The 13,024-nt window shown below is 30.7% G+C and overlaps 1 protein-coding gene across 3 annotated transcripts; it reads right to left on the bottom strand.

Moving 5' to 3' along the window:
- Positions 1-7,431: 7,431 nt before the first annotated feature.
- LOC111039260 lies at positions 7,432-13,004 on the bottom strand. Of its 3 annotated transcripts, XM_022322677.1 has the most exons (7): positions 12,745-13,004; positions 12,461-12,626; positions 11,940-11,982; positions 10,964-11,143; positions 9,753-9,923; positions 8,611-9,050; positions 7,432-8,501 (listed from the first exon to the last, which is right to left on the bottom strand). In XM_022322677.1, exons 2-7 carry the CDS (start codon positions 12,497-12,499, stop codon positions 8,298-8,300), a joined length of 1,077 nt encoding a protein of 358 aa, XP_022178369.1. In that variant the 5' UTR covers positions 12,500-12,626; positions 12,745-13,004; the 3' UTR covers positions 7,432-8,297. The 3 variants fall into 3 exon arrangements, with proteins under 3 accessions (XP_022178369.1, XP_022178367.1, XP_022178370.1); XM_022322675.1 differs by lacking the exon at positions 12,745-13,004 and having other exon boundaries at positions 12,461-12,732; XM_022322678.1 differs by lacking the exon at positions 12,745-13,004 and having other exon boundaries at positions 7,432-8,447; positions 12,461-12,732.
- Between the last annotated feature and the right edge of the window lie 20 nt (positions 13,005-13,024).

The raw sequence follows: 13,024 nt of genomic DNA, 5'->3' as shown, positions 1-13,024 counted from the left end.
GCGGCTGACGAGATGCAGTGGCCGATGGGGAGATGCCGCGAATGGCAGAAAATGCCGCAGCCTACAGAGAGATGCCGAGGCCTATCGGGAGATGCAGTGGCCGATAGAGAGATGCCGCGGCCGTAAGTAGATGCTGCGGCAGAGGGAAGCTGCGGCTGACAGAAAATGCCGCGGGCTATGAGGAGATGCAGTGGCCAATAAAGAGATGCCGCGGCGAACAGAAGATGCCGCGGCCGAGAGAAGTTGCGACTGACGAGGATATGTAGCGGCTGACGAGATGCAGTGTCCTATAAAGAGATGCCGCTGCCGACAGAAGATGCCGTGGCTGAGGGGGGCTACGGCTGACGAGGATATGCTGCAGCTGACGAGATGCCGTTTTGGATTGAGAAAAGCCGCAGCCGACAGAAGATGCCGCAAAGCTGCATGACGAGTTATGTCGTACGCGTTTGTGGTCGACGGACAGGCGACCGCACGTCGTCTAAGGACCACGAGCACCGGGTGCGCATGGAGTGATTCTCCGGCGGACCCGTACCATCCGACTTGGGCATACGGTAGCCTTTTGCCACCTTGGTGGGAACACAATCTATCCACATTGCTTTCCGTTTTTGGTCATGGACAACCTTCGCTGAATATAGACCAAACGAAAGGCTGGTTGGGCGCTAAGGAGGAGCCTTGCTTTCCCGGCCGTCACCGTACGGGTCCGCTCAGAACCGTCACTCGCAGCCTTCCCCTGACCGAGCATGTGGTCTTTTACCACATAGTATGCGCCAGCAAACCGCCATTTCGAAACTAAACCGCTGACGATCGAGGGCAGAGAGAGTCCAGGTTTTGGTGGCTTTCGCCTACGTTCGTATACCTTACCTTAACCTATGGCTATTCAAGGGATACGTACGATTATGGTCTGCACGAGCACCGGCCTGTGACCATACCCGATTTGAAATTAGCCTTTCGGGGCTTCTTTCTCGTTGGGTCATCGGTTTTGTACTATCCAGCGATTACTCATGCCACAGCCACTACGTTTGAGTCGAGGTAGGCTCCTCAACCTTGAGGGGCACTGTCCCTATCCCTGCTAATATAAGGTCCGTAGTGCAGTCGGACGACTTACCTCAGGGCCTGTCTGAAGACACAAAATCCGTGAGCTTCGTGTCCCTGGCAGTGCCCGCTTCGATCGACGTGTGAGGGCTCGGTGTTAATTTCTCAGCACCGAGGGGCTCCCTCACATCCCGAAGCACCATTCTCGCCTTCCGTTAGGTAATGTACATCAATGGTGGGATGCTTGGACGAAGCTTCGTTGCGACTAGCCTCAGCTTATGATCCTCCCGAGATTTGGGCCCAGTACCACGGGCTCACGGTGGGCCCAACCACGCCTCCAAGAGGCGTCACCAGGTGGCTGAGCCTAGTGACCGACGCGCTCTTCGCGAGGTCGCGGTCAGAACCTCTCAACGCCCTAGTCCCCGGAGGTTTCGGAACGTCCACGCCAAAGGCACCAACCACATCTGGTCGTTCCCTTTTAGTCGCCTCACGACAAGCAAGTAATACTGAAGCGGAATTCTGACCGGCCCCCGCAGCATGGCCGGATTCGCCGTCCTCGTCCCTGACGAGTGAGTGCATCCCAACATTCTGCCGCGGCCTACAGAAGATGGACAAATACAGTGGTTAGTACAATATTAATAAATCTAATTTTTATAATTTAGGTTGATGAAATTAAAAATTTATAAATAATGATTATGATATTATTTTAGAGACGTTCATTGAGAACAATAGAAATCTTTATATTATAATAATCGTTAAAAAGTATGTTAATAGCTTTGATCAGCAAAAACTTTAATTTAATCAGGAAAACCCAAATAAATATTATTTTTACATATTTTCCACAGATTTTAATTGAATTTTTTTAGAGTTATTCATCTCTCGGTAACACTTCAGAGATTTGCGTCAAAACATATAAATTGAACAGTGAGATATGCTCAGATTCAGAATCAGCATCAATATATAATACATACTGTTTTTTTTTTTTGTAGTGTAAAATGTTTTAATTTGCCTTTAATCATTGGTATTTTAATTCAATTGTATGAAATAATAATAATTTTAATAATAGTAATAAGTGGGAAGGGGAGGTCAGTTAGTATGTACCACAGCTTACATTCATTCACAACCCACTCCGCGCCACTGATATACCAACCCTACAATTTAGTGTTTAGAAACACAATCTTCTGGCTCTTTGACTATTTGATATAATATTAACTATAATATTTGTTGTATTGTTTGCAGTATTGCTAATTATTTAAATAGGTACCAATCAAATTAAACGGACATATGTCCGCTCATTTAAGAGTACGACTAAACTTATCAACAATTTTTTTTCAGAGTTTATTTTATGAAAACATCAACACGTTATATTATAATTTATAATTGAACATTTGAACGTTATACACCTCAATAATTTACAAAAATAAATTTAGTGAATTAGAAATGACAATCAAATGCACACATCATATGAATATATGTTTCACAAAAACGGTTAAATAAAAATTGGAAGGCGTATAGGTATGTTTAATACACTTATAAGTTATTCATAGGTAGAAACAAATTATTATTGTGTGAATAATAATAATTTAATAATAATTTAAATTTTGAACAACATGTAAAATATTTTTAATACCCATATTTTATTAGCTATTAGCTTGAAGTAAATGAACTATCGTAGTCTCGTAAACGAATGTATTTAACAATAACACTTACTGTATAATATGTTATAATAGTGTTTGTTTTTAACCAAATAATAATCAAATTAAAATTCGTTTAGCAAATATTATATTCTACTGCGTAGCTGCACTTACCTACTCGTGGTAGTATTGTATTTGAATAAACTATAAAGTTCAACAACGCTTTCGTGGAATGTAATTTAAACCTCTGAAAGCATTAAGGATAATATTACAAAACTCACCGTTAAACAGTTAGAAACACACAGATGAAAACAACGACGGAATACCTAATTAAATAGGTAGTTAAGTACAAATATCTTAAATCAAATTTTGTGTTGCTATAAAAGTAAGTTATTTTTTTTAAAATTCCGAATCGTATGTACCTAAGTTTAATAGCTAGTTCAATGTGATTTTTAAAAAACAATGTTAGAAACTACCATAGACATACCCAGGAAGGTAAGGGTTAATCCCCCCCTGCATCAAGAAAATTATATTGTAAACAATAATGAGGGTATAGTATTTTATATTATACGTCGTTTAATCGTTATCACTTTTCATTCAATATTCATAATACATAGGTAATAGGAAGTTACTATATACCTAAATAGGTATTTAATGTTATTAAATTTTTTTTTTTTTTTCCTTAATATTATTTATTAAATCGCGTGAGTTGCCTGTACCTAGTTATAATATCATAGACATAGCTAGGTACCTAATCTATATATATAAGAATCTAACTTGATTTTGGAGACGAAGGAAACCGGTTTTTAACCCTCATTATAATAATAATAATAATTAACTAATTACCAATTATTTTCATATATTCACCGATAACGATGTCTGTTCCTTTTTTTTTATTTTATTTTTTATCTTATAATCGTTGTATTATTTGTATAGCCAAAAAATAGTCTTATGTTTTTAAATTAAATTATAAAAAAATAATTTCTTCCGGAGGAAGGTCGGGCAGCTAGTTATTAATAAACCTACATCAAGAAATGTTACACCGGACAATATGGTTTGAATGTGTTTCTCTTATCATCAAAAATCAGAAGATTAAACTTTAGCCTAGGTTATTTTTTTATATTTCTCACATAAATAACTCAAAAGTTTAACCATACTTCCAAATTCTTGAAATGTTATGCACTACTTACGGTAATTTTTACTGCGTACCCTAACAACACATAGAATCTCCCAGGAAAACCGTGGGACTAATTTTTCAGACCTTGAGACTCATCCTTATAGGAAGTACCTAATTTAATCCCGGACCGGTCTGGGGAAGTCTTAGACGGCCCGTAGGATTCTGAATGTCCGAGTTCAGACTTTCCACATGGACAAGACTGCCCGCCAGGAAGTAACTGGGCTAAGAATTAAATATGGACCATTGGCAGTGACATTTGAACTAGGGGGTGCTTAAGCTCCGGGTTTTTTTGTGACTCGATAGGACCTAACACCACTATTTACCTATATGTTTGTGCCTATATTAACCACTAAAACAAAACAAAAACTATAATTCTGGATCTACGCAGGACAGTAAAAATTGTTTTTAAAAACTGAAAATATCTGAAATATCACTCGTGGGGTTATTTAAGTCTCACTGAGGTGTCAACTTTACCCAAATGTTGTAATTTGTAAGGAATTAATTTTTCTTCAATCAATTAATCATGAATAGATCAAATATATAGCTAATAGCCAAGCCCGGATTAAGGGGGGGGCCAGAGGGGGCCATGGCCCCCGGGCCTCGATTTTTAGAATTTATTTAGGGGCCTCTGATTTGTCCATTAATTTTTTCGTTACAGGCTGTATAACACTACATAAATCTCCTAAAAAAAAATCGATGATTATTTAATTAGGAAAAAAGCTTGCAAATTATAATTTATAAATAAAGTAATACATTATTCATTATTTATTGCTATATAACTAATATCTATATATTATATTTATTATAACAGGTACCAAATATTAAATATTATACAATGTGTTCCAGGGTGAAGTGACCGGCCAACGTAATATGAAAGTATACCAAAAATGATGAAGAAATACCCTTTAAAGATTGAATCTAACTTTTTTATTTTTTTAGTTATGGGCAGTTGACTTTTTTTTACCAAAACCATGCGTATCACGCATTTATATAAACAAATCTTCAAAACTTTTCAATATTTTGAAGTAATTTTTATTTTATTTTAAAGTTAATTTATTGTTGTCCTATAATTTAACATACGCAATTAAACCAGAAATGTGCTAATTATTTTTATTAAATTAAAAAAAGGGAAAAAAGTTAGCAAAAATTAGTATTTTTAAAAGGAAATTGTGCATTATTCCAAATAATTTATTATTAACTATGAGTTTTTGTTTTTTGTATTATGACAACTAAAATTTACCGAATAGTATAAAATTAAACTATTGACGACCAATTAACCGACTCAATCCTATGAAAACTAAGATTGTGACGATTAACAGGAATATATTATGAAAACCAAAATTTCAAGGTATTCTAGGTATTATTCTGTATAATTCAGTATAATTCAGTATAATTCAGTAGAATAATACAAAAAACCCATATATACTTAGTATACTAAGTAATAAATTATTTGGAATAATACACGATTTCTTTTAAAAAATGCTAATTTTTTCCAACTTTTTTCTACATTTTTAATTAAATAAAAATAATTAGCGCTTTTTTAGTTCAATTGCGTATGTCAGAATATTGATAGGACAATTAAATAGCTTTAAAAAAAAAAAATTTACATTAAAATGTTGAAAACTTTTGAAGATACATATACAAATGCGTGATATGTATGGTTTTGATAAAAAAAAAGTTAATTATAAACTTCAAAAATAAAAAAGTTCACAATCTTTAAAGGGTATTTCTTCATCATTTTTGGTATACCTTCATATGATGTCGGCTGGTCAGTTGACATTTCACCCCAGAACACATTATATACATTAATATATTTTTTTTTTCGTACAGGGGCCTCATTTAAAACTTTGGCCCCTGGGCCTCAAAATGTCTTAATCCGGGCTTGCTAATAGCAGTTAGTGAGGTTATAAACGAGGCCCCATAAATGATTTCAAGTTTTCAACAATTTTTAAGTAACAAAGAAATATTTTTCCTTCAAAAGATTTTTCAAACAAACATACTTCATTTGTGGACAAATCTAATTACAACACATTTTTAGCATACATATTGAAATTTAAGTAAATAATTTTTTTATTGTTATTAATAACAATAATATTCAGCTTTTCCGTACAGTATTCAAATAAAATAAAATATGCATTTTTTTATAATTGTAAAATTATATTTTCCGAAATTAACAAATAATATATGTATGAAATGAAAAAAAAATTTGTTCGAAGAAGTATTTATTCTTCTTGCTGTCTTTTGACAACAAAAAAGTAACTTAAGAAAAACAGACAAAAAATTAAGGAAAAACGGGGAACTCAAACCAGTTTTCAAAAAAGTCGATTTTGGTTTTTGAAGTAACTCTAAAAAAAATTACCCGCTTTTTAACATTTAATATAACTCAGTAACTCACCTAGTCAAAAAAAAAAATTAACTTGCCCATTCATGTTGGTAAGTTTAGCTCACCTAATAACTCAAGAGTTCAGAGTCAAGTTTTAAATTAATTATTTGTACGTATACAACATTCAGTAAAATATTAATGAAGTCTAAAACTGATGGCTGATCACTACATACAATTTTTTATAAATTTGAGACTCAGTGGAATCGATGGATAGACTAGATAGTATTAACATTTAACCGACCCCGGCGGAAATGCGAAATCAATAACCCGTAGAGTCGACCTAGGTATGTACATTTTTTAAAAATAGTATTTTTCGGCGGAATTGTGAAAACGATAAATCTTCATAACGTAAACCCCCTCGAAAACAAGCCACAGATTACTGATTACCTACAACAAAGATCGGATAAGAAATAGTCTTCATTCGGTTTTATTGGTAGGTAGGTATTATTATATTTTTGTCTCAAACACTTAAAACGACATTAACGCAACGTGGGCATAAGTGAATTATAATTTAAGTATAGCTCTAATTAATAATAGTTTTCAAATTTTAACCGTCTATACTAAATGTTGTTGAGGCCCCGTACAATAGTATTTCATTTAAAATAACTATATAAGTATTCCTATCAAAAACTACAAATTCATTTCAACTGGGTCCTGTACTCTAGGTCCAACAGCTCTCTCCTCCTCGGAAGTCCCTGCTCAAAACTATGTAATTCAATTATAAATTTCTAAATTTAGTTTTCAAGAACAAAAAATTTCAGATTTTGTTTTGTATTGGTGGAAGAAGTTTAAAAATTAACTAGCAAAGTTGCAAAATATGAGAAACGAACACCAGACTGTCTAGACTTCGGGTTGTACAATTAAAAAATGTATTTAAGATGGCGTATTTAAAAAAAACCAATGAAAGGTACTCTAATATATTTATATATTTTTACAAGTTTGAAATATTGTAGGAAATTTAATAGAACACATGCATGGATTCACCAGATGAGCATCACTTTTTCACAATCGTAGGTCTACGGTAAATGCAAAATGGTTATGGTTTTACATATCCGCATACCCGGTTCGGGAATCAGACCCAACGTGGTACACTACCCCATCATCTTAAAGTATTATATCTATAATAATAATTTATTCTGGATATAAGCAAGGATCCTGTAGGAATACAAATAAAACGGAAATAGAAAATTTTTTGCCTTCGGAAATATTTAGTCTCAGCAAACATCTTTTATTGCACATACAATACTACATACATTGATATTGTATAAAACTGTAAATACTTTACACAAAATATGAACATGTTATGATACTATAACATAAATATGTCACAAATATATTTAATTTAACTTATTTCATACATTATACCACAGATCACAGTAGCAGACAATTACATCCAAAATATTTCAAAATCCAATCCAAACCATTAAAAAAAAAAAAATAAGTTAGCTGAAAAAGCAAAATAGATAATTGGCAAATAGTACACCACATTATTGTGAGTATTTTGTACAGTGTTCAAATTTTATTTATGCGAGTACATCAACATCAACTTTAGCTCATCATTAATACTAGATAAAAATATAGGTGACTTTAATCATTATTGTATAACTAAGTATGATATTTTGTTCATACTTTTTTATGCATATTCATTATTCTCACAAATGAATAAACTATGAACCATTGTAAAATCGTATAACTAGATGCTTGCATAAATGAATACGAACATCCAAAATTAAAAAATATTATTTCTAGATTTCAGTCTTATAAAATAACAGGGTCACATGCTATTTACAAAGAATCATAAACAAACTAAATTACAATATAATCTACCTAATGGTATATTAATACTTGCAGATATTAAACTTAGAATAAATATTTAAATACATTGTACACTTTTAACCAAATAAATATAACATTAATTAGTCCAAAATATTTTAGATTTTTTAAGTAGTTTTTAATTCTTTTGGAAACAATTTTGACTTATTTTAAAGCTTAAATACTTTTATGCTAATGTCGGAAGGAATCATTTTCAGTAATAAAATAATTTATCATTATGAACATCATAGATAAAATATTATTCATTCTTGTTGGGGCGTAACATGTCTACAGCATAATCCCTCCATTTTTTTATAACAGCAATTTCTTTTTCTGACGCACCAATTTGTTGCTGAATGTACTTGAATGCAGTATCCAAGGCCAAAGCCCCTCGCTGATGATCGACTCGCTGTGCAATAAAATCATGCATATTTAGTTTCTTTCTAGTTTCATTTAAGTTATTCTACATATAAATTAAAAAAACAACATAAAAAAAATAAAATTAGTATTAAGAAATTAATATTACATTACAATATTAAAAATTTATAATAAATAGACATTGTGAAACTTACTTTGCAATGAGTTTTAACAACAACAACTTGAGACATGGTTTTTTTGTTAATTTTCTTTGGCATATCTTTTGCAATTTGTTTAATTGTTTCTTTACTAGTGACTGGATGTATTGCTTTAGACGTGAAACTTTTTTCATCTTCATTGTCGCTGTTTATAGATATTCGAGGTCTTTTTCTTTTACCATCAACTATTTCATTATCATTGTTAATACTTTGTTTTGATACAACAATAGGATTAATAAAAATAGTAGGATGGTTTTTTTGTAAAGGTTTTACAACAGTGCTTTTTTTATTTATCGGTAGGTCATGTTTACTCTTAATAGCTTCTATTGGTGAAAAACTTATTTTTGGTTTTACTTTGTCTGACGGTGAAGATATTGTATTCTCATCATACTTTTCTGACTTAAATACATTTAATTCAGGTAAACAATTTTGATGGTCTGAAATTAAAGTTAATATAATAGTTCATATTGTTAATTAATTTCATTAGGAAAATATCATCAGTTATTAAATAATTAATTTAATTTTTATGACAAAATCTGTTATTTAATAATTTTAATTTATTTTTTATCATTCAAGATTTGTAATGGAGCTTTTAACTCTAGTATTTATGATACTATTTTTATTTTTAATATACATGTTTCAGAATAGACTATAGCTGTAGTCCTAACCTGGATAGTCTTTAACACGAGGTATATTGAGTATATCTAGTCACACCTGAACAATTTGAAAACAATTCTTCACTATGGCTTAAACTCTTAGTTTTTATCCAATAATTAATCAAATTGTGTTATTTTTTTTTGAAAATGCACACTAAATTATTTTTATAAATTCTTTACTTTCAGTTCATTTGATAATTATTAAAATTCAAAAAAATATATACATCACTATAGTTAACACGCACATCATTTTCCAGATACAATGATTCATCATTGCTTTTAAGTTTACAATAACAATAGTTATAACACTAACTTACATAGTCTGCCAGGATGATTCAAACAAAATAAATGCCCCATCCACCCACTCTCTGTACCTTATCATAGTTTTATTTCCATACATACATTTGATAACTTCCGGATAAAGTCAAGCTTAATATGAGTACATAAAATGTACTAATGTCTAATAAATAAGGATAATCATACTTTCTCTTTCAGATGTTTGTATATTTTTTCCATTTTCAACACTCAAATGAAGATCTTCTTTTACTTCAACAGTAGTGTTGAGCTTTATATCACTAGTTTCACAGATTGAAATAATATCACTTTCATTTTTGTTGTCGTTTGTTACACTTTCTTCAGGTGTTTTTAGATTATCTGTAAAAATATAAATATTATATTATTACTATTTAATCCAAATTTTAAATCATTCATCTTCATGAATGTACTTATTATGTATCAAAATTTAATATTTTTTAAATTAAAATAACTTTTACCTGGTAATGAGTTAACAGCCAATGAAAGTATAAACTACCATTTAATAGTTTTTACAATGTCAATAGGCTCGATCTACTGACCAATATTTCACAACCAGTAAATAAAAATGGTATTATTTTACGGACCTATAGTACCTAATATGCAAAACTAGTAGTACCTATAGTTCATAAGTAGTTGATTATGAAAAATAATTATTTATCTGTTTTTATATTAACTATTATTTGAATAATCAATTTCAATTCAACAGAAACACCATAAATCAGATTGTTTAATACTATTAATTTCCAATAGTATTGTAAAACAAAACTTTGTCTCAGTGTTTATGACTTCATGGCATAATTTCCCTACAGTCACAACTGGTATAAACAATTAATATATTGACAGTTATATATCAGCCATATTTATTTTAATAACATGCATTTTTAAACATTGTATTTTCATTAATTTTAGAATAATAAATACGACCAGTGCCGGATAGGCAAGGTATCGGACCACCAAGTCTTAAGATTTTAACTGATCGTAAAAAAGTTAACGGCCCATTTTTCAATAAGACATTATATTAATTATATATTATTCGCCTTTCATTATTCGAAGTTCGAGGTATTCAAACATTTTTGTCTATGTATTACTAAATGACTCACTGAGTTCAACTCTGTAACTGACTGGGATTGAATATAACTGTAAGATATAATAATTTTACAAACTGTATATTATGTATTTATATTCACAATAAGATAACCCTTAAGAGTATACATTGAAGTAGTGAAATTAAACGGAGTGGTTGTCTTTATTGGCCCTTATCTTATTCTAAAATTAATGGTTTATTTTACACACATACTAATTATATCGTACAATTTGGACTTAATATTATAAATTCAAAAACATAGAACAAATAATAAAATCTAAGTTATTTAAATTACCTGATACAATCTGATTTGTAGTACTGACAGTCACCTGTTGCAATTTTTTAATAATTGTTGACAACCATTTCACAAAAACAGTTGTATTACTCTCCATCACAAAATCAATACTTTTCGCCAACTCAGAGCTAGATTTTTTAGTAGTAACTAACAGCATAATATAATCAATTATCTCATCACCTAAAAAATTTAACAAAGATAATTTTAAAACAAAAATATATACTTTTCCAAACAAATTAAAAATAAAAAGGTGAAAAGCTAACAATAGGAAAAATATATTAAAATATATTACAATGTAAAATAAATGAAATAATGTATTTTCGGTTAACTACCTACCTTATGAAAATAGTTTTAAAATATAAAAATATTTGATAATTAAAAGACGTTATATTTATAAATCGCGTTGAAATTAACAATTATTTACCATTAGGCAGTGATGCTACTGATTTTTTGTAGCGTGCTAACCCTACACCTAGCTTCTCTTCCCAAAAAAATAGGTTGCTATCACTACTTTAGGTAAATTGTATCAATGAAAGTAGGGTGCTACTGAAACATAGCTACTATCAGCATACTACTCCTAACTACTACAAATAGGTATAATAAAAAGAATGATTCATATTTCTTTTAAAAATATACTAAAATACAACATATTTATTCAAGTTGCATAAATAACTAATTAATAAAATGATTCACTCATTTATTTAATGTCAGCCACGAATTCATGATTAAAGCTCACAACTGATTCATTAAAATATGTAGTGATTGCTTAACCTAGGTAGTTATCTCATTATCTGTAATATATTATATCACTAAATATAGTATAGTATAATAATAATCTAATATTATTTCTAGTTATAAATATAGCTCTTAATAAATGTTAACAAAGAAATGTGTTTGAAAATAAATAAATATTTATTACTTAATTATTTTATAAATATGAAAATATGAATATCTACCTAGGATAATTATTACTTACTGCTATTTGCATTCATTTCTTTCAGTTTTGCTCGTATTGCTTCCTATAAAAGACATAATATTATACAATATAGACTTAAAGAATACTGCAAGACAAAACCTGTCTTTCTTCAATTATTAAAAGGCTTTAACATGTGGAATAGATAATAAGAAGTCCTATTATTATGTATATTTTGAAAAAATGTATCAAACGAGACATATGTTAAAAAAGATTTAAGTTTCTATAAAATGTTTTCGATCAAGATTTTCAAAAAAAAAATATGACTAGCATCAAAAGTAGTAGTTATCGACTTGCGCCACGGACCGATAAGGGTCAGTATGTTTTGCTGGTACATTGCAAAGTATGTAGCATCTTAAATGTTCCATTTAAGCTGATACGTTCAATACATTCCAATATTTCTTCTTTGAAAATCTTTGAATCTAATTATCTGTGATATTTCTCAAAAACATTTAACCGGTCTGTTAGGTAATAGGTGCTTCATAACGTGAAAATTTTAATAATTATTAGATCAAAAAACTTACTTTAACTTTTATAATAACCTCGTTGCGTAAGTTGTCCATAGGTATAATCGTAATTATTATTTGAAATAGAGAAAAACTTTGAGGGTTCCTGAATTTACGAATTGCGAATGTAGATAAAATATCGTTCTGTCGTCCTGCACGAGGCGTATTCGTGCACTCGGTGTAGCTGTACTCAATATGAAAATATAAAGAATTTACTCGAAATTAGTAATAATAACAATATATATTATTAGAATTAACACTTAAAATAAACATAAATTTCCAAAAAAAAACAAAATAAACACCTTATCAAATGTCTCACAATGATACAATATAATAACGTCAATTATTGTTATTTCTGTAGTGTTTACTTTTCATTGATTGTGTTTATAAAATATTTTGTATTCGGTGCTCCAGTGATATCTCTTTTATCGCGGACAAGCTGCAGTAACCATAAAATATATACCATTGATACCGTACGGCACGAGGAATAATTATGACAATCAATATGTTTTTATTAATCCGTGATAACAATTTATTACTTTAGTTGGTGTTCAGGTCTTTTTAGTGTGGCAAGTTCGGTAT

This window comes from Myzus persicae, unplaced genomic scaffold, assembly GCF_001856785.1.
Source record: "Myzus persicae strain clone G006 unplaced genomic scaffold, MPER_G0061.0, whole genome shotgun sequence".
NCBI classification, from domain to species: Eukaryota; Metazoa; Arthropoda; class Insecta; order Hemiptera; family Aphididae; genus Myzus; species Myzus persicae.
Note: the sequence above shows the minus strand (reverse complement) of the source record. Positions and strands in the feature narration are given on the sequence as shown.